The following is a 26,777-nucleotide window of genomic DNA, read 5'->3' on the forward strand; positions in this document are numbered from 1 at the left end:
CCTAAAGAGTAAAAGGTTAGATCTCAGGGAAGAAGTTAAAGGAAATTAAACTGAATGAAAGATTAGAATTGTTGACGGCCCAAATATGAATATAAAATGAGAAATCCCAGCGCTCCATTAGACCAGAACCCAGCGCTCCATTAGACCAGAACCCAGCGCTCCATTAGACCGAACCCAGCGCTCCATTAGACCAGAACCCAGCGCTCCATTAGACCAGAACCCAGCGCTCCATTAGACCAGAACCCAGCTCCCATTAGACCAGAACCCAGCTGTGTGAGAGAGTGATGTATGACCCCCCCCCCCCCCCCCCTCCTTTCAGGGTGGAGCCTGCTGGAGTCAGATGGTTGACACCAGGTCTGAGGAAGTGTAAGGGTGTTTTTAATTTCATTCATCAGACTGTGACATCACTCATTCACCCTGTGATGTCATCACCAAAGAGCTGATTGGTTAATAACTGCAAGCTGTGTTGTGTCTCCTTCTCTCCGTCAGATTCCTGTGAACTCACAGTCGACAACCACACGGTGAACAGGAACCTCAAACTGTCTCACAACAACAGGAAGGTGACATATGTAGGAGGATCAGCCATATCCTGGTCATCCAGAGAGGTTTGAGACCTGCTCTCACTGCTGTGTAGAGATGGTCTGACTGTCGCTGTTTACTGGGAGGTCCAGACCAGAGGATGGGTTGTTCATATATCAGTGAGTTACAGAGGAATCAGGAGGAGAGGAGACAGTAGAGACTGTATGTTTGGATATAATGATCAGTCCTGGAGTCTGATCTGCTCTGATGGTCGTTACTATGTCTGTCACAATAACAGAGTAACCTCCGTCTCCTCCCCCCGTGTCCCTGGCAGAGTAGCAGTGTATGTGGACTGTCCTGCTGGCTCTCTGTCCTTCTACACAGTCTCCTCTGACTCACTGATCCACCTCCACACCTTCAACACCTCATCCACTCAGACTCTCTATCCTGGGTTTGGGTTCAGGTCTCCTGGATCCTCAGTGTCTCTGTGTCCTGTGGAGGACGGAGAGTCTCCTCCTGTCTCTCACTGCTGATCAGCTGAGTCTGGACTGGATCACACTTCCAGAAATATGTCAGCTTATTGTTATGAACTAATGAATGAACTTTGTATGAAATAATCCAGGATGATTGAACGGATTTCTCGTGAACATTGTAATCTTCTTCCACTTCCTGTCCTTTAAAGACGGAAGCTGTGTTCATGAAATTGTAGAAATGACGTTGACTTGTGTCATGTTTAGTTTGGAGTTCTTTTGTAATGCTAGCTGCCGTCGCTAATGTCATGTCGCTGTTGTGCTTGTTACTCCCCGATGTGACACGTAGCCTCTGAGATGCTAACGAGAGACTTCTGTAGCGTCTGAAGTAGCCTCCGAGATGCTAACGAGAGACTTCTGTAGCATCTGAAGTAGCCTCCGAGATGCTAACGAGAGACTTCTGTAGCGTCTGAAGTAGCCTCCGAGATGCTAACGAGAGACTTCTGTAGCGTCTGACGTAGCATCCGAGATGCTAACGAGATGCTAACGAGATTTTCTGTAACATCAACAACGTAAAAATTGACATAACACAGAGACACGGGGGAAGTTTCTCCAGAGTCGATCTCTCTCCTCCAGTTTTAACTCTTCAGACATCATTATTGGTCAAAATGTAGGAAATCTTGTGCCGGTTGCAGACATGTAACTATGGAGTCCATCAGACGTAACCTTTTTGCTCTGTTCGCACCAACTGCCGATAGAAAACATTGAAAAACGAATCTGGATTCTTCACTGAGGAAATCACCATAGCAACAAGGAGAAGAGGTGTTATTGGTCAGCTGACATGATGTCACGATGGACCACACCCACCAGACTCCATGTAAATAATCAGTCATTTTAGCATCGTAACACACACTTCATTCAGAGTCAAGAGAAACCAAATAAAACTATGAAAAGCTGATTTTGGTCTTCTCTACACTTTTCCAACCATCATAACTCTAGTGTTGGTTGAAATAAACACATACTTTACTGATTTACATGTAAAAATATGTTGGCTCTATACTCGCTAAAAGTACTGTTTTTTAAATGGAGTCTGGTTGGTTTAGTACTAGCTACGTCATAGCTGATCCTGGGAAACAGGTTTTAAATAGGTTTTAAAAAGGTCTCTAAAGGGTTAAGACATGTAACACTTTTATTATTTTTAGTTTATTATTAGGATGTGCAAGTAGTAGACACACTGTTGCTTTATCTGTCAGGCAATGTTACGTAACGTGATTAAAATGTTTAAATAAAAAGTTCAACAAAAAAGAAAATGGGTCTGGTAGAATTAAAGACTGCACAAATATTATTGGTTATTAAATTTGGTTGAAAGAAACCCAAATTTATGATGTAGAAACGTTTTGAAAATGTGTCAAATGAGACCCGAGGACAACAGGAGGTTAAACGTGATTTATTTGATAGAAAATTACTTTTTAAAAAAAGAGAGTTTTTGGGAAATCCCAAATGACTTTTGGGCTTTTTAAGACGTCTTTTTAACCAAATACCTTTAAAGGATGTAGTATTACTACATCACTACATCACAGTAATATGAAACCATCCAGATAAAGGATGTAAGTATTACTACATCACTACATCACAGTATATGAACCATCCAGATAAAGGATGTAGTATTACTACATCACTACATCACAGTAATATGAAACCATCCAGATAAAGGATGTAGTATTACTACATCACTACATCAAGTACTATGAAACCTCCAGATAAAGGTGTAGTATTACACATCACTACACCACAGTAATATGAAACCATCCAGCTAAAGGATGTAGTATTACTACATCACTACATCCATACTATGACACCATCCAGAAAGTATGTAGTATTACTACTCCTACATCACATGGAGTAAGTCTCATTTCCACAGTGGGATGAGTGTGAAGATAAAACTTAGAAATGAAACTACTAAACTGGAACATGTTTAATGTGAGAAGATGTTTGGTGCTCTGCTTGTAGTTCCTGCTGACGTCACCAGAGGGCGCCATGTTACCACTGAACTACATTATTACCTAGAGCTCTGCTTGTATTCCTGCTGACGTCACCAGAGGGCGCCATGACGTCACTTGGGCTACTCTTAGGAAAAACTTAGGAAAATGGTATGACTTAGTTAAAATTGGGATCCGACATGTGTCTCAAGCTTATAGTAGATAGCCCCCCCCCCCCATCAGTTTACAGAGTTAAAGTAAAAATTCCTGTGTGTGTGTGTGTGTGTGTGTGTGTGTGTTGTGTGTGTGTGTGTGTGTGTGTGTGCTCCTCTGATCTCTGTTGTCAGAGTTTCTGGTTCTACAGGATTCTTTCTGTCTCCCCCCCCCCCCCCCCCCCCCGATGAAGCTGAAACAGGTCTGTTGTTGTTGCTGTCAGGGACAAAGGTTTCCGTCCACACACACGATAAGATGTCTCGGGGTCCCAGAGGTCTTCCAGGTGGAGCTGCAGCGTGAGAAACCGTCCAATCAGAGCAGTCGAGGACGTAAGTCTTTCACTTTTTCATTTTCATGTTGTGTTGAGTTCAGGGACCAGAGAGTCTGTTGTGTTGTGTTGAGTTCAGGGACCAGAGAGTCTGTCATATTGTGTTGAGTTCAGGGACCAGAGAGTCTGTCATATTGTGTTGCGTTCAGGGACAAGATAGTCTGTCATGTTGTGTTGCGTTCAGGGACCAGAGAGTCTGTCATATTGTGTTGCGTTCAAGGACCAGAGAGTATGTCATACTGTGAATTCAGGGACTAAAGAGTCTGTCATATTGTGTTGCATTCAGGGACCAGAGAATGTCATATTGTGTTGAGTTCAAGAACCAGAGAGTCTGTCAATGTGTTGCGTTCAGGGACCAGAGAGTCTGTCATGTTGTTGCGTTCAGTGACCACAGAGTCTGCCACATTGTGTTGTGTTCAGGGACCAGAGAGTCTATCGTGTTGTGTTAAGTTCAGGGACCAGAGAGTCTGTCTTTGTTTTGAGTTAAGGGACCAAAGAGTTTCTTCATATTGTGTTGTGTTCAGGACGAGAGAGTCTATTGTGTTGTGTTGTGTTCAGGTACCAGAGAGTCTGTCATGTGGTGTTACTTTCAGGGACCAACGATTCTGTCATATTGTGTTGACTTCAGGGACCAGAGAATCTGTCATGATGTATTGAGTTCAGCTACCAGAGAGTCTGTTATTGTTGTGTTGAGTTCAGGGACCAGAGAGTCTGTGTTTGTGTTGAGTTTAGGGCCCAAATAGTTTCCTAATATTGTGTTGTGTTCAGGGACCAGAGAGTCTGTAATGTTGTGTTGCGTTCAGGGACCAGAGAGTCTGCCATAGGGTGTTGAGTTCATGGACCAGAGAGTCTGACATTGTGTTGAGTTCAGGGACCACAGAGTGTCTTCACAATGTGTTGGGTTCAGGGACCAGAGAGTTTGTCAAGTTGTGTTGCGTTCAGGGACCAGAGAGTCTGTCAAGTTGTGTTGCGTTCAGTACTTCTTCCACTGCGTCACTGAGGCTGTTGAAAGGCCCTTGTGTTGCATTCAGGGGAAAAAGGAAGACGAACACACTGACAACAACAACCACAGTCACACAGAGGGAAGAACCAAAGCTCTTACCATGAAAGTTACTATGAAAGGTGTGTGTGTGTGTGTGTGTGTTTGTGTGTGTGTGTGTGTGTGTGTTTGTGTGTGTGTGTGTGTGTGTGTGTGTGTGTGTGTGTGTGGTGTGTGCTCCTCTGATCTCTGTTGTCAGAGTTTCTGGTTCTACCGGATTCTTCTGTCTCCTCCTCCTCCCCCCCCCCCCCCCCCTGAAACAGGTCTGTTGTGTTGCTGCCAGAGACAAAGGTTTCCGTCCACACACACGATAAGATGTCTCGGGGTCCCAGAGGTCTTCCAGGTGGAGCTGCAGCGTGAGAAACCGTCCAATCAGAGCAGTCGAAGACGTAAGTCTTTCACTTTTTCATTTTCATGTTGTGTTGAGTTCAGGGACCAGAGTCTGTCATATTGTGTTGAGTTCAGGGACCAGAGTCTGTTTTCTCTGAGTTTTTGTACATGTAGTACCAGAGCAGGACGTTGGACAGAGTACCTTCCCCATGTAGTAGTACTAGTTGGGAGTACTTCTTCCACTGCGTCTCTGAGGCTGTTTAACGATAAAGTTTCTTCATCACATTTTAATCTTGTCGGAACTCGACGTGTGGAAAGTCCCTCGTGTTGCATTCAGGGGACAAAGGAAGAAACAACACTCACTGACAACAACAACCCCAGTCCCACAGAGGGAGGAACCAAAGCTCTTATTGTGAAAGGGTCTTCCTGCCAGGTGGGGCTGGGACTCATCAGGAAACAACTCACCTGAGTTGTTGTGGGCGGCCATTTTGTAAGTTAGTGTGTGAGAGGTTAACAGCACGTTAGTCTCTGGTCTCTTCAGGGCTGGTTTCTGTGTGTGTGTGTGTGTGTGTGTGTGTGTGTGTGTGTGTGTGTGTGTGTGTGTGTGTGTGTGTGTGTGTGGTGTGTGTGTGTGTGTGTGTGTGTGTGTGTGTGGTGTGTGTGTGTCTGCTCCTCTGATCTCTGTTGTCAGAGTGTCTGGTTCTACAGGATTCTTTCTGTCTCCTCCTCTTTCTCCTCCTCCTGATGAAGGTGAAACAGGTTTGTTGGGTTGCTGTCAGAGACAAAGGTTTCCTTTGAGTCTTGTCTCCATTAGAGGACAGAAAGATGACATTAGTCCTGGAGTCTGGTCTCCATTAGAGGACAGAAAGAAGACATTATTCTTGGAGCTGGTCTCCATTAGAGGACAAAAAGAAGACATTAGTCCTGGAGCTGGTCTCCATTAGTGGACAGAAAGAAGACATTAGTCCTGGAGTCTGGTCTCCATTAGAGGACAGAAAGAAGACATTAGTCCTGTAGTCTGGTCTCCATTAGAGGACAGAAAGATGAAATTAATCCTGGAGTCTGGTCTCCATTAGAGGACAGAAAGAAGACATTAGTCCTGGAGTCTGGTCTCCATTAGAGGACAGAAAGAAGACATTAGTCCTGGAGTCTGGTCTCCATTAGAGGACAGAAAGAAGACATTAGTCCTGGTCTTTCCAGTGTCCCTGTTGTCCCAGAAAGATGAGGACAGACAGAGCAGGATGTGCAGAGAGCAGAAATCATTCAGTGAAGATCTTCAGACTTCATCTTCTGCTCGATAGCTTCTAGTTTCTCCAGCAGCTTCTGTTTATGGACATTAAAAAGTGGTCTTCCTCTCTTTCTAACAGGACCCATCAGACACCAGACCCTGCTGGACCTGGACCTGGACCTGGACCCAGCTGTGTGTAGAGTAAACGGTCCACTTTAAAAACAAGGCGACCTGTAAGGGAGATTAGGATGGAGGAGTGGAGAATGGAAATGAAGAAGAGACGGAGGTGAGTTGTTCTGAAACCTCCAACAAACTAAAAGACATTTTGTCTCATGGGGGGGGGGGGGGTCTTCTTGTAGAGGGTCTCTGTGTTTCCAGCCCATGGTAGCCTGTTGTCCAGGTGCACTCTGGCTCTCTGTCCCCTGGTACCTGGAGAAGGCCCCCAGCATATAATAACTCCTTATTAGTTTCATTAGACCAGAATGGAGGATAGTACTACACTACGCTGTACTAGTACTACAATATGCTGTGCTAGTACTACACTACGCTGTACTAGTACTACACTACACTGTATTAGTACTAGGGGAGAGCCGGGACGATTGAAACGCGGGACAGATGAAACATTCCAGTTTTCTCAGAGTGCGATGATGATGATAGACTGATTTCCTGAGGTCTGAACATAGAGCATGTTACCCTCCTCCTATCAGACCATAGAGCATGTTACCCTCCTCCTATCAGACCATAGAGCATGTTAACCTCCTCCTATCAGACCATAGAGCATGTTAACCTCCTCCTGTCAGACCATAGAGCATGTTACCCTCCTCCTATCAGACCATAGAGCATGTTACCCTCCTCCTATCAGACCATAGAGCATGTTACCCTCCTCCTATCAGACCATAGAGCATGTTACCCTCCTCCTATCAGACCATAGAGCATGTTACCCTCCTCCTATCAGACCATAGAGCATGTTAACCTCCTCCTATCAGACCATAGAGCATGTTACCCTCCTCCTATCAGACCATAGAGCATGTTAACCTCCTCCTATCAGACCGTAGAGCATGTTACCCTCCTCCTATCAGACCGTAGAGCATGTTACCCCTCCTCCTATCAGACCATAGAGCATGTTACCCTCCTCCTATCAGACCATAGAGCATGTTACCCTCCTCCTATCAGACCATAGAGCATGTTAACCTCCTCCTATCAGACCATAGAGCATGTTACCCTCCTCTATCAGACCATAGAGCATGTTACCTCCTCCTATCAGACCATAGAGCATGTTACCCTCCTCCTATCAGACCATAGAGCATGTTAACCTCCTCCTATCAGACCATAGAGCATGTTACCCTCCTTCTATCAGACCATAGAGCATGTTAACCTCCTCCTATCAGACCATAGAGCATGTTAACCTCCTCCTATCAGACCATAGAGCATGTTACCCTCCTTCTATCAGACCATAGAGCATGTTAACCTCCTCCTATCAGACCATAGAGCATGTTACCCTCCTCCTATCAGACCATAGAGCATGTTACCTCCTTCTATCAGACCATAGGCATGTTACCTCCTCCTATCAGACCATAGAGCATGTTAACCTCCTCCTATCAGACCATAGAGCATGTTACCCTCCTCCTATCAGACCATAGAGCATGTTAACCTCCTTCTATCAGACCATAGAGCATGTTACCCTCCTCCTATCAGACTAATATCTTCCTGTTATTTCCTTTCATCACGGAGTTACAGACGATAAACGAGTTTTGATGGTCAAAAGTAAACTTCATTAGCGGTCACATTTTTTCGATTATTAACGAATGTTTTTCATTTAAAGGTTTGACTACATGCTTATTCAGTAGACCAGTTAGTGTTCTCCACAATCCCAGACTTTCATATTTCATGCTTGTTTACATGAGAAGCAAAACAGGCTGTAAGGACATATGTCTATGTCGGGACGGTTGAAACAGCTGTTTCAACTGCCCCCCCCCCTGACCTGGCTGGAACTCCATGGATTTTAAGTAAATGCTCAAATATCTGTGTTCATACAATTATTTAGGGAGGTGAGACATGGAAAAGCAGTTTTAGAAAGATGAAAATATATTTGAGCCCTGGTGGGGGGGGGGGGGGGGGGGGTGAGTTTTCCCATGTTATCCTATGGAGACTGACGGGTTGGGGGGGGGGGGTTATTTGGATGTCCATTAGTCTAACCATGTAAAAACCAAGTGAAACAACATTTTCCACAATAGAAACGTGATATAAATAGAAAAACGTACTATTTTAGCTATAAAAATAGCACAGTCATCCACAGTGCTGATGATATTTCAATAACCTTCATACACGCTTCAGGATGACGGTGATTAGTTATTAACAGACATTCACCAAGACGCATAGTCCTGCAACAATCTATCTATAATAACATCTTTTGGAAGTACCATCTATGATATACAGTAAAATATTAATGTTGTGGGAAGTTTATATGGCTTAAACTGTATGTTTCATTCGTCCCGTCCAGAAGGGACGGATGAGACATTACGCACGTCCCTCTTTTGCTGCAATAACTCCTGAATGGTTTTGTTTAAAGCTGAAAATGCAGCTGTATCTGACAGATGACAGGTGTATGTTGCTAGTGACAAAATATCAGCTTTCAGTGTGATACGACCGCTTTGTTAATTACGTTTAATTAAAAAGTGTTTCGCACAGAAGTTGGTAAGGTGGCATTTCACTATTCTGCCCCCACAACATGGAACAATTTACAAAAGTTCTGGAAATTAAAGGAAGTGGTTGCAATTGGCCAGTTTAAACTCTTGCTCAAAGGTTTGGAAATGAAATCTATGGTCTGTAAATGTTTTAAATAGTTTTATGAAATTGTCTGTAATGTACGGAATGGTTGTGATCTGTGCCGCTGTCTTGGCCAGGACTCCCTTGAAAAAGAGATTAGTAATCTCAATGGGATTTTCCTGGTTAAATAAAGGTTAAATAAAACATAAAAAAATAAAAAACTGTCCCGGCTCTCCCCTACTACACTACACTGTACTAGTACTACACTACTACACTACGCTGTACTACTACTACACTACACTTAGGCACGATTAATCGTTATAAACTCTCGATTCACCTTCTTCACGATTTTATTTTTAAATACATTTCATTTAAAAAAAAACTTTGGTTCTCATTTAATTTTCCGAGCTGAATGCTTCTTCCTTCTGGGAGTTTTAACCATCCCGGTTCATGGAGGTCTCTGACTGGGAAGCCAGAAATTCCCACATTTCATGTGAAATGGAACACAACCAACAACATGCCTGGCATGGTGGTGGTACCGAAGGTCTGCAGAAACCAGCAGAGTCCAATCTGGTTCTGACGGTGTCAGATTAAAGCCTCGCAGTGGAAGGGGGTCAGAAAGCAGCCGACACACGAGAAACCAGGACCAGGACGCTAACCTAGCTTAGCTTAACACAAACACTGGGATTCATCGTTGTCCCGAATCGTGTAGACCTAACTACGCTGTACTAGTACTACACTATGCTGTACTAGTACTACACTACGTAGTATTACACTATGCTGTACTAGTACTACACTATGCTGTACTAGTACTACACTACGCTTTACTAGTACTACACTACGCTGTACTAGTACTACACTATGCTGTCCTACTACTACACTACGCTGTACTAGTACTACACTACACTGTACTAGTACTACACTATGCTGTACTAGTACTACGCTACGCTGTACTAGTACTACAGATATGTCTCCTGTTGGGATTTCTTAGCCTCTCATTGGCTGATCTCTAGAGGGAACGAGGGATCTGATTGGTCGAAGCAGCGGCTGTGAAATGGTTTCATTTACTTTATGAAGTCAGCAACATGACCAAACCTTTAAAGAGCCGAGTCCTCCTGAAGAACAGGGGCGTCTTATTAAAGTAGAGTCTTAGAAAGGAGATGTTATTAAAGTAGAGTCTTAGAAAGGAGATCTTATTAAAGTAGAGTCTTAGAAAGGAGATCTTATTAAAGTAGAGTCTTAGAAAGGAGATCTTATTAAAGTAGAGTCTTAGAAAGGAGATCTTATTAAAGTAGAGTCTTAGAAAGGAGATCTTATTAAAGTAGAGTCTTAGAAAGGAGATCTTATTAAAGTAGAGTCTTAGAAAGGAGATCTTATTAAAGTAGAGTCTTAGAAAGGAGATCTTATTAAAGTAGAGTCTTAGAAAGGAGATCTTATTAAAGTAGAGTCTTAGAAAGGAGATCTTATTAAAGTAGAGTCTTAGAAAGGAGATCTTATTAAAGTAGAGTCTTAGAAAGGAGATCTTATTAAAGTAGAGTCTTAGAAAGGAGATTTTTATTGGTTTTAATCAGTGTTTCTGTCAGAAAGTCATTATTTTCATAATTAGGCTTACAGACATATTTATCTTAATTATAAATGTTCTCAGTTATGTTATGCAGGGAGTCTTTATCTCAACATGTGATCTTCTATAAATGTGTTTTAACAGGAACCATCAGAGACCAGACCCTCCTGATCCTGATCCTGAACCTGATCTTGATCCTGATCCTGATCCTGATCCCAGCTGTGTGTCCTTTAAGAGCGACTGGTCACATGAACGTTATATTGACTTTAAAGGAGATCAACCCTCTGCTGGAGAGAGGTCAGCTGTTAATAATATTATAATATTACTGATTCATGTTTTAACTTTTATGTCTCCAGAGAAGTTTTTGGAGTTTATTCTCAGCATCTTTCTTCTTCACATATATTAATATTCTCCATCTGAAAGCTGTCCAGTGGGACCGGTCTTCACCTCTTGCCTTTAGGTAAATACTGGATCAGGTCTGGTCCTGTATAGTCTCTGGTGTTTGAGCTTTTGAACCCAGTTTTTTGTCTAGTTCATTGAACTTCTTTGTGTTAGTCTAGTTTTAGTCTCTGCTTGTATCTGCAGCAGTTTTTGTGTCTGAATATTAAAAAGTGGATTTCCATCCCTGTTGGTCTGACTCTCTGTGTAACAGGATCCACCAGAGACCAGACTCTGCTAGACCTGATCCCAGCTGTGTGTCCTTTAAGAGCGACTGGTCACATGAACGTTATATTGACTTTAAAGGAGATCAACCCTCTGCTGGAGAGAGGTCAGCTGTTAATAATATTATAATATTACTGATTCATGTTTTAACTTTTATGTCTCCAGAGAAGTTTTTGGAGTTTATTCTCAGCATCTTTCTTCTTCACATATATTTATATTCTCCATCTGAAAGCTGTCCAGTGGGACCGGTCTTCACTGTAGATCTCAGTTTAATACTGGACCTGGTCTGGACCAATAGGATCTGGTGTTGTAGCCCCATCAAAAAGCATTTTAAATCTCCCGTAGCCATCGGCTGGACTACAGATCAGGAACGGCAACATTCTTCCCAGATGTTCTTCTCCTGCTGGGAAAACCGGGGGGGGGGGGGGGGGGGGGGCTTAGAGTCTAGAGGCTTAAGGCCAAGTTTCAGTGAGGGGCTTCATCACCAGATTCCACCCCCCGCCCTCTGCAGTCTTCAAAACGCAAAATTCTTCCACAATGGTGGATGTGGGTTTGCCAGTTGGATGTCAGATCAGAAGTCAAGAAGGGGAAAACACAGGGAACCACCACCCGACAGTATCCTCAGTCCAGGTCAGCAGTTCTCCCCAACTAAAAACAGGCCGTCTAAGCTCTGCCCCCCTCCTGAGTCAGCTGATGGTTTGCAAAAATCATTTTGAGGACAACCCCAAACTACCTTTACCTATGAATGTTTGCTTCCATGACCACAGAAGCTGCAGACCTCCTGCATCATGATCCCAGTCTGATACTTCAGGAGTCCTTCTGTGTTTCTCAAACTTTATTAAGTAATGTACCCCCTTTGAATTGTTTTTTTTAAGCCAAGTTCCCCCTGACCAGCGCATTTTTGGTAAAAATATATCTATGTAAGAGATACAGTGATAGTATCTATAGTGACTAAACAAGTTTTTTTAAACAAAATTTTTAAATGTTCCATTAGAAGTGGTTAGAATACATGACTTCAATCACTATTATAATATAATTATTTTAGAAATTATTCATGACGTATTTTTAAATGAGCATTTTTGCAAACATTACACACACCCCCTGCAGTACTCCAAAGTACACCTAGGACCCACATTAGAAACACTGCTTCAGACCAACCTTGGTGTAGCCCTTGTTTACCTTGTACTTCTTTCTGCTGATTAACAGGGGGGTCAGCAGGACCACCAACAGGGGGGTCAGCAGGACCACCAACTCTTTACTGTCAGGGGAAACCATCTGATTCTATGTTGGAATCAACACTTTAAGTCTCAGGACCTTTACCTTGTGTGTGTCTCTGTGTGGACAGACATGATGGGAGCTAATTCTTCCTGATTCCTCCACAGAGTGGACCAGGAGAGCTCAGAGGGTCCCAGTGGGTCCCAGTCCTCCCAGCAGCATCAAACCCACCTGGACTCCATCTTTATGGTCTGTACATGTACACCAACTACTTTTACATCTGTTTTGTTCCCAAACATCTCCATGCTGCCCTGTTCAGACCAGAGGGTCCTCAGTCGGTCCATCATGGATCTGATGGTTGCTTCCATGATTTCAGTCTGATTGGCATTCATATAATCTTCTGTTCCAGCTGCTGGAGGAGGACATCGTCACTTTTGTGAAGAACGAGCTGAAGAAGATGCAGAAGCTTCTGAGACCAGACTACCCAGAATGCCCAGAGAGTCAGAGGGAGGGTGAGGATGAAGAGCAGAGGAGGAGCAGAGAGGCGTTTCTGAAGATCACACTGCACTTCCTGAGGAGAATGAAGCAGGACGAGCTGGCTGACCGTCTGCAGAGCAGTAAGAGGATTTCTCTAAAGATTTAACTTGCTGGACTAATGGGACGTTTACTAATGTCTCCAGAGAAGGGTCAGAGTATGTTCCTGTTTCTTTATAAATCACCTACTGATCTTCTTTGTTCTGTGTTCATTCAGGAAGTCCAGCAGGAGTTTGTAAGCGTAAACTCAAATCTAAGCTAGACAGGAAGTTCCAGCGTGTGTTTGAGGGGATTGCTAAAGCAGGAAACCAAACCGTTCTGAATCAGATGTTCACAGAGATCTACCTCCTGAAGGGAGGGGCTGCAGGGGTCAATGATCAACATGAGGTCAGACAAATTGAATCAGCATCCTGGAAACCAGACAGACCAGAACCAACAATCAGACAAGAAGACATCTTTAAACCCCCACCTGGAAGAGATAGACCAATCAGAGCAGTGATGACAACGGGAGTGGCTGGCATCGGGAAAACAGTCTTAACACAGAAGTTCACTCTGGACTGGGCTGAAGACAAAGCCAACCAGGACATCCAGTTCACATTCCCATTCACCTTCAGAGAGCTGAATGTGCTGAAAGAGAGAAAGTTCAGCCTGCTGGAACTTGTTGATTACTTTTTTAGTGAAACCAAAGAAGCAGGAATCTGCAGGTTTGAAGAGGTCCCGGTGGTCTTCATCTTTGACGGTCTGGATGAGTGTCGACTTCCTCTGGACTTCCTCAACACTGAGATCCTGACTGATGTAACAAAGTCCACCTCAGTGGGTGTGCTGCTGACAAACCTCATCAGGGGGAAACTGCTTCCCTCTGCTCACCTCTGGATAACCACACGACCTGCAGCAGCCAATCAGATCCCTCCTGGGTGTGTTGACATGTTGACAGAGGTCAGAGGGTTCACTGACGCCCAGAAGGAGGAGTACTTCAGGAAGAGATTTAGAGATGAGGGGCAGGCCAGCAGAATCATCTCCCACATCAAGACATCACGAAGCCTCCATATCATGTGCCACATCCCAGTCTTCTGCTGGATCACTGCTACAGTTCTGGAGGACGTGTTGAAGACCAGAGAGGGAGGAGAGCTGCCCAAGACCCTGACTGAGATGTACATCCACTTCCTGGTGGTTCAGTCCAAAGTGAAGAACATCAAGTATGATGGAGGAGCTGAGACGGATCCACACTGGAGTCCAGAGACCAGAGAGATGATCAAGTCTCTGGGAAAACTAGCTTTTGAGCAGCTGCAGAAAGGCAACCTGATCTTCTATGAATCAGACCTGACAGAGTGTGGCATCGATGTCAGAGCAGCCTCAGTGTACTCAGGAGTGTTAACACAGATCTTTAAAGAGGAGAGTGGACTGTACCAGGACAAGGTGTTCAGCTTCGTCCATCTGAGTGTTCAGGAGTTTCTGGCTGCTCTTCATGTCCATCTGACCTTCACCAACTCTGGAGTCAACCTGCTGGCAGAAGAACAAACATCATCAACACAGTTCTACCAGAGTGCTGTGGAAAAGGCCTTACAAAGTCCAAATGGACACCTGGACTTGTTCCTCCGCTTCCTTCTGGGTCTTTCTCTGCAGACCAATCAGAATCTCCTACGAGGTCTTCTGACACAGACAGGAAGTAGCTCAGAAACCTATCAGGAAACAGTGGAGTACATCAAGAAGAAGATGGATGAGGATCTGTCTGCAGAGAGAAGCATCAATCTGTTGCACTGTCTGAATGAACTGAATGATCGTTCTCTAGTGGAGCAGATCCAACAGTCCCTGAGTTCAGGACTTCTCTCCATGTATAAACTGTCTCCTGCTCAGTGGTCAGCTCTGGTCTTCATCTTACTGTCATCAGAAGAAGATCTGGACGTGTTTGACCTGAAGAAATACTCTGCTTCAGAGGAGGCTCTTCTGAGGCTGCTGCCAGTTGTCAAAGCCTCCAAAAAAGCTCTGTAAGTGGGACAGAATCCATCTATTTATAATATGTTGTGAAGCACGAAGTATGAACTATGGCTGAGATTGATTCATTACTGTCCCTCCAAAAAAGCTCTGTAAGTGATATTTAATCATCAACAAATACTACGATATCTTTCAACAGGAGTTAAATATAACAACTTGTTTCCTTCCTGTGGTCTCTCCAGGCTGAGTGGCTGTAACCTGTCAGAGAGAAGCTGTGAAGCTCTGTCCTCAGTTCTCAGCTCTCAGTCCTCTAGTCTGAGAGAGCTGGACCTGAGTAACAACAACCTGCAGGATTCAGGAGGGAAGCTGGTCTCTGATGGACTGAAGAGTCCACACTGCACTCTGGAGACTCTCAGGTCAGGATTCATTAACCCGTTCAACTGATGACCATCTAAACTCTAATTAACTTTAGTTGATAAACAGCTGACGTGTAGCTTTGTGTCTGTTGATATGATAAACTTTAGCAGTAGTTTTGAGACTCAATAATTAAATCCTGCAGATGATTTTAAAAATTATTCTGAATCTGGACTAAAATGAACCTGGACACCAACCAAAGAAAGAACTAGCACATGGCTCCACGTGTTGACAGAGGCTTCCTGTGTGTTGTTCTGTGTGTTTCCAGTCTGTCAGGCTGTCTGATCTCAGAGGAAGGCTGTTCTTCTCTGGTCTCAGCTCTGAGCTCCAACCCCTCCCATCTGAGAGAGCTGGACCTGAGCTACAATCATCCAGGAGACTCAGGAGTGAAGCTGCTGTCAGCGGGACTGAAGGATCCTCTCTGGAGACTGGACACTCTCAGGTACACACACTGATCAACAAGAAGGAGATATTAGTGGAGGAAGTTTTAAAGGAGAACATCTCCAGGAACTAAAATCATAACTCCCTTTGTTAATAATTGATGGACAGATACTGGACTCTGGTTTTAAGAAACATCCTTTTTCCATCTTTCCTGGGATCAAATCAGTTTCAACTCGACAAAGAGAGGTCCCGGACAGGTTTAGCCTAGCTTAGCACAAAGCTAAATGTGCTTTCTACGCTGTGAGCAGAGTGTGTGGATGAAGCATTAATCTCCTCTTTAGACAGACTAGTTAGCTAGAGGTTTAACATGTCAGTTGCCGGTGCTGCATGGCTCATGTGATCGATCAGAGACGTACTCTGACGTCTGGACCAGTTATTTCTCTAAGTTCCTCTTATGCTGGGAGAGTACGGCTCTACGTTCTAAAAGTCTCTAAAAACGCTCTTTCCTAGTCCCTGCGGTGCAAACTTGGTGTGGAGACAAAGGAAGGGTGTGGACAACGGGTGGAGACAGAGACTAGGACTGGACACAGGGTGGAGACAGATTGGGTGTGGATACAGGGTGGAAACAGAGACTGGGTGTGGACACAGGGTAGAGATTAGGGCACAATCTATCAAATTTTAATCACAATATCCCAATTTCTTCTTTTTCGGTCTCCCCCCCCCCCCCCCTTTCAGGGTGGAGCCTGCTGGAGTCAGATGGTTGACACCAGGTCTGAGGAAGTGTAAGTGTGTTTTTAATTTAATTCATCAGACTGTGACGTCACTCATTCAACCCTGTGATGTCATCACCAAAGAGCTGATTGGTTAATAACTGCAGCTGTGTTGTGTCTCCTTCTCTCCGTCAGATTCCTGTGAACTCACAGTCGACACCAACACGGTGAACAGGAAACTCAAACTGTCTGACAACAACAGGACGGTGACATTAGTGGAGGAGGATCAGCCATATCCTGGTCATCCAGAGAGGTTTGAGTCCAGGTCTCATCAGCTGCTGTGTAGAGATGGTCTGACTGGTCGCTGTTACTGGGAGGTCCAGACCAGAGGAGGTGTTGATATATCAGTGAGTTACAGAGGAATCAGGAAGACAGGAGACAGTAGAAACTGTGTGTTTGGACGTAATGATCAGTCCTGGAGTCTGGTCTGCTCTGATGGTGGTTACTATGTCTGGCACAATAACAGAAGAACCCCCATCTCCGTCCCCCGTGTCTCTGGTAGAGTAGCAGTGTATGTGGACTGTCCTGCTGGCTCTCTGTCCTTCTACACAGTCTCCTCTGACTCACTGATCCACCTCCACACCTTCAACACCTCATTCACTCAGACTCTCTATCCTGGGTTTGGGTTTAGGTTCAGGTCTCGTGGCTCCTCAGTGTCTCTGTGTCCTGTGGAGGAAGGAGAGTCTCCTCCTGTCTCTCACTGCTGATCAGCTGAGTCTGGACAGGATCAGACTTCCAGAAATATGTCAGCTTATTGTTATGAACTAAAGAATGAACTCTGTATGAAATAATCCAGGATGATTGACCAGATTCCTCGTGAACATTGTAATCTTCTTCCACTTCCTGTCCTTTAAAGACGGAAGCTGTGATCATGAAATTGTAGAAATGCCGTTGACTTGTGTCATGTTTAGTTTGGAGTTCTTTAGCGACGCTAGCTAACGTAGCTAATGTCATGTCGCTGTGTGCTTGTCATTCCCCGATGTGAGTCGAGCATGCGTCACTTTGCGACAAGTTAGATGCTAACGAGAGACTTCTGTAACGTCTGAAGTAGCCTCCGAGATGCTACACGGGCCCCCCCCCCCCCCCCCATTCAACTTGGAGGGAAAGACCGGTGTTGTTGCCGGGTGTAGGCAGCCCCATAATACATTATCTGGATCATTTAAACTCTCCACCTCTTACTTGGACCTGGACTCATACATCTACTTATTACCTTCTCCTAATCTTTCTTTTTTTTTTTGTAAAACTGTAATTCCATAACATGGTGTAACTAAGGTCTAAAACATAGTAGTTCTATAATAATATGGACACTGGGTCAAATAATAATGTGGAAATGGTAGATATATTGTGATCATTGTGTGTGGACCTCTTAACTCTGCTTGGCGAATTAGTAATTTTAATGTTTATTAATTTCTTACTTTTTAGGAAATACTTACTAAAATATTTTCTGTTTTTTTTGTAATCCTTTGAATCATAAATGAAGAGATGAAAAACATGTTTAAAGTTTGGATCTTGGTGTGGACGGCCCTTCTCATGATGATGGGGGGGTGATGGTGCAGTGGATATGACACATGCCCCGGGTTCGATTCCCACTGCAATACATCCACTAGACATCAACCAATGTGTCCCTGAGCAAGGCACTGAACCCCTAGTGTCTCCAGAGGCGTGGGACCTCTGACGTATATAGATAGCAACTGTAAGTCGCTTTGGATAAAAGCATCAGCTAAATGACATGTAATGTAATGTCAGACAGCTGATGGTTCAGGTTCTGTGTGGACTGGCTGGTTCTGGTTCAGGTCTGGCTTGGTCCCAGTCCATCCCGAGCCAGAGATTCTCCTCCGAGGTGGTGATGCTGTGGTACATTTGCTTATTCAGTGTTCTGCAATCAGCAATCAGAGCAATGACTATTGTTTCTCATACTTATTATTCTTCATCTGCCAATGTTTGTCCTGCTACTAGTCCCGGAGCGTTGCCAACACGCGCACACACAATACATCAAAACGTGTGTAAGGATCGGGAATGGGGGGCTATGACTTTTCTACGAGATTTGGCGGGCAGTTATCATGAAATAGCCAAAAAACAGCAAAAGATTTCTCAAAGACTTTAATGGGAAATGTTCGGGAAATTGCTCAACATCGTTCTAACCCCCCCCTCTTTGGGACCGTGCTGTATCGCCGTACTTTAACGTAGAAACATGATTAAAAGTTTAAACCGAAGACAAGACTTTGGTGTTTATTGGGCTGAATGGGCGTTCAGATATCAAGCACGGTTTCTCCAGAATCCCAGTTTACGTATCGTCCCGTTTTCAGACCGGCTCAGATTTTCCAGTGTGTGTGTATGTGGTGGATGGAGAGAGATAGAGAGGAGCATATGGGGGGGGGGGGGGGGGCTGCAGTACTATTCTCTGGAAGTCTTTCAAACAAATGTCTCTCTCTCCTCCAGTTTTAACTTTTCATACATCATCATTGGTCAAAATGTAGGAAATCTTGTGCCGGACGCAGACATGTAACTATGGAGTCCATCGAACGTAACCTTTTCGCTCTATTCGCACCAACTGCCGATAGAAAACATTGAAAAATGAATCTGGATTCTTCACTGAGGAAATCACCATAGCAACAAGGAGAAGAGGTGTTATTGGTCAGCTGACATGATGTCATGATGGACTAACTGACCAACTGACTGACTCCTAACTGACCTCAGGCCTCAACACCAACAGCTGTTTGATAGAAGACAGACTGGGAGAGGAGGAGGAGAGGAAGGAAGGAGAAGAAGAGTTATCTGTCAGCTAACATGATGTCACGATGGACCTCACCCACCAGACTCCATGTAAATAATCAGTCATTTTAGCATCGTATTACACACACTTGATTCAGAGTCAAGAGAAACCAAATAAAACTATAAAAAGCTGATTTTGGTCTTCTCTACACTTTTCCAACCATCATAACTCTAGTGTTGGTTGAAATAAACACATACTTTACTGATTTACATGTGAAAATATGTTGGCTCTGTACACGCTAAAAGGACTGTTTTTTAAATGGAGTCTGGTTGGTTTAGCGCTAGCTACGTCATAGCTGTTTCTGGGAAACAGAAAGGTCTTAAACATGTTTTAAAAGGTCTCTGAAGGGTTTAGACACGTAACACTTTTTATTATTTTTAGTTTACTATTAGGATGTGCAAGTAGTATGCACACTGTTAAAATGTCTGTGGATGTTTCTAGTTTAATCTCTTGTCTTTCCTCCTTTTCTATGACCTATATGGCCGGTCATTGCTTTATTACTTTTATATATCTGTCAGACAATGTTATGTAACACGATTATAATGTTTAAATAAAAAGTTCAACAACAAAGAAAATGTGTCTGGTAGAATTAAAGACTGCACAAAAACTTTATAAAGCACAAAATCAACCCCCTTCAGAAGGAAAAGCAATAAATTTGGTTGAAAGAAACCCAAATTTATGATATAGAAACTTTTTGAAAATGTGTCAAATGAGACCCGAGGACAACAGGAGGTTAAACGTGATTTATTTGATAGAAAATTACTTTTTAAAATAAAGTTTTTGGGATAAAATCCCAAATTGACTTTTGGGCTTTTTAAGACATCTTCTTACCCAAATACCTTTAAAGGTGTTGAGTGTTAATAAAGGGGACCCTTCCAGACCTCCTCCTGCTTTACTACTGGAAAGTCCATCTTTCTTTAGTTCTGGGACTTATCTTTTATTATTTTTCCAAATCCAGATCTTTTTGTTCCATCAGTGGCTGTTGAATCATTTCCAAATAAGAAGAAAACCAGATATAGGCCGTCTGTCATGGTGGGGGGTTCTGTTGTAGTTCTTCCTGTTATATTTTGTAGTTTCTCTGCTCTCCCATGTGATGTCTTGTTTAACTTCCTGTCTCCTGCTTTCCCACCTGTGTGATCACCCCCCCCCCCCCCCCCCCCCCCCATGTGTTGCCCTGTGCCTCATTGTCTCCCTATCTTGTGTATTAAGTCCAGTCTTTCCTTTCCTCCTGTGGGGGGTCTGTGGTCCTTCCAGTGGTTTTTCCCTGGTCTTGTGTTCCTATGTTCCTGATTCCCGGGGATTTTGGACGACTGCCTGTTTTTCCCGTTGCCGGCCGTTTCCTGGACCCTGTTGCCTGGAAGTTTTATTGGTGCTTTAATAAAACCGTTGGACTTTCCTCCCCTGAGTCCTCTGGGGCTCCGTCTCCTGGGGGGCTCTGGAGAGGAGAGGAACATCATAATAATCATGTTAAAGATAGTTAGTCTTTGTAGTTCTCTTTAAACATGGAGATGTAGTCTAGCAATAAGGATTCTAGTTCTCCATATGCACAGATCCTTACTACCATCTTTACCTGGGATATTTCACAATCATCACAACTATGCAGAGAGAAGATCTCACATCTGGAAATATTCAATCTGAACCCTCAAGACCTGGAGAACTGGTCTATCGAGGTCATAGAGTCAAAACACAGGTTCTGGTCCTTCTATATACTGTATACATGAATGTGTGTGTATATTTTTACATATAAAGTGTAACATCATCTGCATCTTGTGTCTCTGTTGTGTGAATGTGTATTATAATGATTATTTTTACCCTAATGTGTGTATTAACGTGTACTCTGTAGTTCTCAACGGGGTTTGAAGAGCTTTATCTGTTTTACTACTTTTTATATCTGGATCGTTGATTGTAATCTGGTTTTTCTCAGGGAGACAGTTTTAAGACGTGTCCCGGGACAACGGATGAAAAATAGTCTTTTGTCTAATTCTGGTGCATTTCCAACGATGATAATTAATGAACACTGTCCCTGTCTCATAAACCACATTAAACTGGGACATTTTAACGCTTTACCACATCTGAGAGTCCTTCAGAGAATCTGTCCTATCATTTTAAGGGACAATAATGTGGACCCCCCCCCCGCCGGAGCCATCTATTGATGAGAGATATGTTGGAGGTGTTGTGATGAATATGAATATCAGAATCAGAATCAGAATCAGAATCAGCTTTATTCGCCAGGTATGAGGACACATACGAGGAATTTGTCTTTGGAGCATTGCTCACACTGTGCTTACACATACATATCAACCAAAACAGAAATATACACACTAATATATACACAATATATACACACTAATATATACACAATATATACACACTAATATATACACACTAATATATACACACTAATATATACACAATATATACACAATATATACACACTAATATATACACAATATATACACACTAATATATACACACTAATATATACACACTAATATATACACAATATATACACACTAATATATACACAATATATACACACTAATATATACACAATATATACACACTAATATATACACACTAATATATACACACTAATATATACACACTAATATATACACAATATATACACAATATATACACACTAATATATACACACTAATATATACACTAATATATACACACTAATATACACACAATATATACACAATATATACACACTAATATATACACAATATATACACACTAATATATACACAATATATACACTAATATATACACAATATACACACTAATATATACACACTAATATATACACACTAATATATACACACTAATATATACACATATATACACACTAATATATACACACTAATATATACACACTAATATATACACAATATATACACAATATATACACACTAATATATACACACTAATATATACACACTAATATATACACACTAATATATACACACTGATATATACACACTGATATATACACAATATATACATACTCTAAACAGAAACAATATAGAGGCATGAGTGCAATGAAATACAATTATTTAAATGTGCGTAGTGCAAGGAGACTGGGATAAAATAGTATTATGTTATTATATTACAATATGAACAGTATGAACAGTATGAACATATGAACTGTGAGAAAATGAGAATGATGAATAAATAATAATAAGTGAGATGTGAGAGTGGGAATGATACAGTTGCTGTAGAGACCGTGTTACAGTGTTATTGACCAGAACTGAGCCTGACACTGTGGGTCAGGAGTCAGCTGTTCATCAAAGAGATGGCCTGTGGGTAGAAACTGTTCCTGAGTCTGTTGGTTTTGGCGAACAGTGCTCTGTAGCGCCTACCAGAGGGCAGAATCTGGAACAGGTTGTGTCCGGGGTGAGAAGGGTCTGCAGTGATGGTTCCTGCCCGCTTCCTGACTCTGGAGGTGTATAAGTCATGGACGGAGGGCAGGTTGGCACCGATGATCCTTTCTGCAGTCCTAACTGTCTGTTGTAGTCTGCCCCTGTCCTTTTTGGTGGCAGATCCAAACCAGACAGTGATGGACGTGCAGAGGACAGACTGGATGATGGCTGTGTAGAAGTGGACCAGCAGCTCCTTAGGCAGGTTGAGCTTCCTGAGCTGGCGCAGGAAGTACAGTCTCTGCTGGGCCTTTTTAATGATGGAGTCTGTGTTGGGCTCCCACTTCAGGTCCTGGGATATAGTGGATCCCAGAAACCTGAAGGATTCCACAGCAGACACAGGGCTGTTGAGTATGGTGATGGGGGAAAGAGTGGGGGATCTCTTCCTGAAGTCCACTTTCATCTCCACAGTTTTGAGCGTGTTGAGCTCAAGGTTGTTCTGACTGCACCAGAGAGCCAGCTGATCCACCTCCCGTCTGTAGGCTGACTCATCACCGTCCCGGATGAGGCCGATGACGGTTGTGTCGTCAGCGAACTTCAGGAGTTTAACAGATGGGTCTCCTGAGGTGCAGTCATTGGTGTAGAGGGAGAAAAGCAGTGGGGAGAGCACACACCCCTGGGGGGCGCCAGTGCTACTAGTCCGAGTGTTGGATGTGATGTTCCCCAGCCTCACCTGCTGACTCCTGTCAGTCAGGAAGTTTGTGATCCACTGACAGGTGGAGGCTGTCACAGTGAGCTGGGAGAGTTTGGTGCTGAGGATGTCCGGGATGATGGTGTTGAACGCCGAGCTGAAGTCCACAAACAGGACCCTTGCATATGCCCCTGGGGAGTCGAGGTGTTGCAGGATGTAATGCAGTCCCAAGTTGACTGCATCATCCACCGACCTTTTAGCCCTGTAGGCAAACTGCAGGGGGTCCAGCAAGGGGACTGTGATGTTCTTCAGGTGGGCCAACACCAGTCTTTCAAAGGACTTCATGACTACAGATGTCAGGACGACAGGCCTGTAGTCATTTAGTCCAGAGATGGAGGGTTTTTTGGGGACTGGGATGACTGTGGAGCGTTTGAAGCAGGAGGGAACTTCAGATAGCTCCAGAGATCTGTTGAAGATCTGAGTGAAGATGGGGGCCAGCTGGTCTGCACAGATTTTCAGGCAGGATGGAGACACACGCGCCATATGTTGGAGGTGTTGAGATGAATATGAATATGTTGGAGGTGTTGAGATCAATATGAACATGGTGGAGATGTTAAGATGAATATGAATATGTTGGAGGTGTTGAGATGAATATGAACATGTTGGAGATGTTAAGATGAATATGAATATGTTGGAGGTGTTGAGATGAATATGAATATGTTGGAGGTGTTGAGATGAATATGAATATGTTGGAGGTGTTGAGATGAATATGAATATGTTGGAGGTGTTGAGATGATTATGAATATGTTGGAGGTGTTGAGATGATTATGAATATGTTGGAGGTGTTGAGATGAATATGAATATGTTGGAGGTGTTGAGATGAATATGAATATGTTGGAGGTGTTGAGATGATTATGAATATGTTGGAGATGTTGAGATGAATATGAATATGTTGGAGGTGTTGAGATGAATATGAATATGTTGGAGATGTTGTGAGGACGTGGAGGAAGCTGTTAGCAGCCTGGAGTCGCTCGGCTCTCTGCATCAAACACCATGACATCTCAGAGCTCCATCACCTCCACCTGCTGCTGCAGCTTTGGTCCTTCACTTCATCTCAGAGCTCCATCACCTCCACCTGCTGCTGCAGCTTTGGTCCTTCACTTCATCTCAGAGCTCCATCACCTCCACCTGCTGCTGCAGCTTTGGTCCTTCACTTCATCTCAGAGCTCCATCACCTCCACCTGCTGCTGCAGCTTTGGTCCTTCACTTCATCTCAGAGCTCCATCACCTCCACCTGCTGCTGCAGCTTTGGTCCCATCACTTCATCTCAGAGCTCCATCACCTCCACCTGCTGCTGCACAGCACTACATCACAGTAATATGAAACCATCCAGATAAAGGATGTAGTATTACTACATCACTACATCACAGTAATATGCTTGTAGTTCATGCTGACGTCACCAGAGGGCGCCATGACGTCAGTTGGCCTCCTCAACAACTCAGGAAAATGGGTATGTCGCTGGGGAGGGAACCAGGGCTTTGGCACCAGCCAGTCTCAGTACCACAGCCCAGTGGGCTACGGCCGGGGGGACAGCAGCATGAACTACCAGTACAGATAAACTCGTCTCACTCCGCCTGCATCACCCCGGCGCCCGGGTCCCGAGCCTTCCCCAAAGAAAGAGATGCTCTCTCTCGCCATTTTTCCTGCGTTTGCTTCCTGCGTGCTGTTGGGTTCATGAGGAGCACGCGTGGGCGCGAACTGAGTCTGGACTCCCAGACTGTGGATGGTCTCCCTGACCACCTGAGGACACCACAGACTGGGGACCTGAGGACACCACAGACTGGGGACCTGAGGACACCACAGACTGGGGACCTGAGGACACCACAGACTGGGGACCTGAGGACACCACAGACTGGGGACCTGAGGACACCACAGACTGGGGAGGATTTTAAACGTGGCCTTAAACCACCTCTCTAGGAGAGCTTTTGACTGACCTCTGGCCCTTTTCTACATTGTTTTTGTTTATTTTATATTTATTATTTTCATGCTCTCCATGTGTTTTATTTTATCACTTACTTTTTTACCATGTAGCACTTTGAGATTTTTGCAAATATAAAGTGCATTACCAATTAAATGTATTATTATTATTATTATTGGACTCCGTAAGAGTCGGAGCGGAGTTGCGTCTGAATTTCGTGGTCGGTTCTCAGTGGTCCGGTCAGTGTTTAGTCTCGTGCTTTTTAGTTTCTTCTTATTTTTTATTTGTTTAATCTGAGCTACCAGTCATCACTAAATATGAAGGAGGATTCTACGAATCACTCACTCACGAGCTCTGACTTTGTTTCCTTTTACCAAGAGTTGTGCGGCGACATCTTTTTTTTTTTTTTACTCATGTTGAAACTACTAAAAATGGGAGAGAGAGAGAGAGAAAACACACAAGGTCGTTGTTATTTTGTAATAAATCAATAGATCCCGAACAGCTTGTTGTTTTCTGCATCGCGTGTAATTTCGGCTTCTTTTGTAATGTACCTGATGTGGTTTGATGTAGTTATTTTAAATAATGGTTTTGGAAATTACCAGTTAATAATAATGAATACTTACATTCGGATGTTGAATCACCATTTCGGCTCGATGTAGCTTTCTCCATTGGGCGACATTTTTCTGTTAATGTGTAACAAAGTGTGTTTGTATTAATAAATGATTTTTGTTTTAAATAAAACTCTTTATTAAAAAGACAAAGAAAATGGACATGTCTGTCAGTCTTTGTGAAACTTGGGATCTGACATGTGTCCCGGGCTTGGGTACGACAAACTGACTTGATAGCCCTGTCTTTGTGTGTGTGTCTCTTTGTATGTGTTTGTATGTGTGTGTGTGTTAGTTGGATTGTTCTTTATTTTGTTATGTGTGTGTGTGCTCCTCTGATCTCTGTTGTCAGAGTTTCTGGTTCTACAGGATTCAAGTCCTAGTGTGATGAGTTCAGGGACCAGAGAGTCTGTCATTTTGTGTTGAGTTCAGGGACCAGAGAGTCTGTCATATTGTGTTGAGTTCAGGGACCAGAGAGTCTGTCATTTTGTGATGAGTTCAGGGACCAGAGAGTCTGTCATTTGTGATGAGTTCAGGGACCAGAGAGTCTGTCATATTGTGTTGAGTTCAGGGACCAGAGTCTGCCATATTGTGTTGAGTTCAGGGACCAGAGAATCTGTCATATTGTGTTCCACTTGACGTGTGAAAAGTCCCTCGTGTTGCATTCAAGGGTACAATGTAGGAATAACACACAATGACAACAACAACCACAGCCAAAGAGGGAAGAACCAAAATCAAGCTCTTACTATGAAGTTACTATGAAAGGGTGGGGGGGGGGGGGGTGGTGTTTGTGTGTGTGTGTCTTTGCCTGTGTGTTTTTTGTGTGTGTGTTGGGTAGTGGAATGTTTTTTTTTTTTTGCTGTGTGTCTGCTCCTCTGATCTCTGTTGTCAGAGTTCTGGTTCTACAGGATTCTTGGTCTGTCTCCCTCCCCCCCCCCCCGATGAAGGTTGAAACAGCGTCTGTGTGTTGCTGCCAGAGACAAAGGTTTCCGTCCACACACACGATAAGATGTTCTCGGGTCC

The 26,777-nt window shown here is 43.5% G+C and overlaps 1 protein-coding gene and 2 long non-coding RNA genes across 8 annotated transcripts; 2 read left to right on the plus strand and 1 right to left on the minus strand.

Moving 5' to 3' along the window:
• Nucleotides 1–273: 273 nt before the first annotated feature.
• LOC116678942 (uncharacterized) lies at nt 274–24,250 on the plus strand. Its single transcript, XR_004329413.1, has 4 exons — nt 274–366; nt 490–605; nt 5,312–5,353; nt 24,239–24,250. It is a non-coding gene; the product is annotated as an uncharacterized LOC116678942 (long non-coding RNA).
• On the plus strand, nt 3,358–17,296 carry LOC116678941 (NLR family CARD domain-containing protein 3). 6 transcript variants are annotated; one of them, XM_032508676.1, is made up of 12 exons: nt 3,361–3,510; nt 4,812–4,937; nt 6,246–6,392; nt 10,578–10,730; nt 11,086–11,202; nt 12,479–12,560; nt 12,721–12,928; nt 13,063–14,830; nt 15,020–15,193; nt 15,460–15,633; nt 16,308–16,354; nt 16,478–17,296. In XM_032508676.1, exons 3-12 carry the CDS (start codon nt 6,355–6,357, stop codon nt 17,047–17,049), a joined length of 3,333 nt encoding a protein of 1,110 aa, XP_032364567.1. In that variant the 5' UTR covers nt 3,361–3,510; nt 4,812–4,937; nt 6,246–6,354; the 3' UTR covers nt 17,050–17,296. The 6 variants fall into 6 exon arrangements, with proteins under 6 accessions (XP_032364571.1, XP_032364567.1, XP_032364566.1 ...); XM_032508675.1 differs by having other exon boundaries at nt 3,362–3,510; nt 4,832–4,937; XM_032508680.1 differs by lacking the exon at nt 16,308–16,354 and having other exon boundaries at nt 3,358–3,510; nt 4,832–4,937; nt 16,478–16,516.
• LOC116678943 (uncharacterized) lies at nt 5,545–26,777 on the minus strand. The gene is made up of 3 exons (XR_004329414.1): nt 26,752–26,777; nt 22,777–22,781; nt 5,545–5,670 (listed from the first exon to the last, which is right to left on the minus strand). It is a non-coding gene; the product is annotated as an uncharacterized LOC116678943 (long non-coding RNA).

The sequence above is a fragment of the Etheostoma spectabile genome, unplaced genomic scaffold (assembly GCF_008692095.1).
Source record: "Etheostoma spectabile isolate EspeVRDwgs_2016 unplaced genomic scaffold, UIUC_Espe_1.0 scaffold00008788, whole genome shotgun sequence".
Lineage (NCBI taxonomy): Eukaryota > Metazoa > Chordata > Actinopteri > Perciformes > Percidae > Etheostoma > Etheostoma spectabile.

What these genes read in the sequence shown, in the direction of transcription:
- LOC116678941 (XM_032508676.1), top strand. Translation starts at nt 6,355, where the DNA reads ATGGAGGAGTGGAGAATGGAAATGAAGAAGAGACGGAG. An exon ending in CAACCCTCTGCTGGAGAGAG is followed by an intron (nt 11,203 to 12,478) that starts GTCAGCTGTTAA and finishes ATTCCTCCACAG; the next exon opens with AGTGGACCAGGAGAGCTCAG. An exon ending in TGCACTCTGGAGACTCTCAG is followed by an intron (nt 15,194 to 15,459) that starts GTCAGGATTCAT and finishes GTGTGTTTCCAG; the next exon opens with TCTGTCAGGCTGTCTGATCT.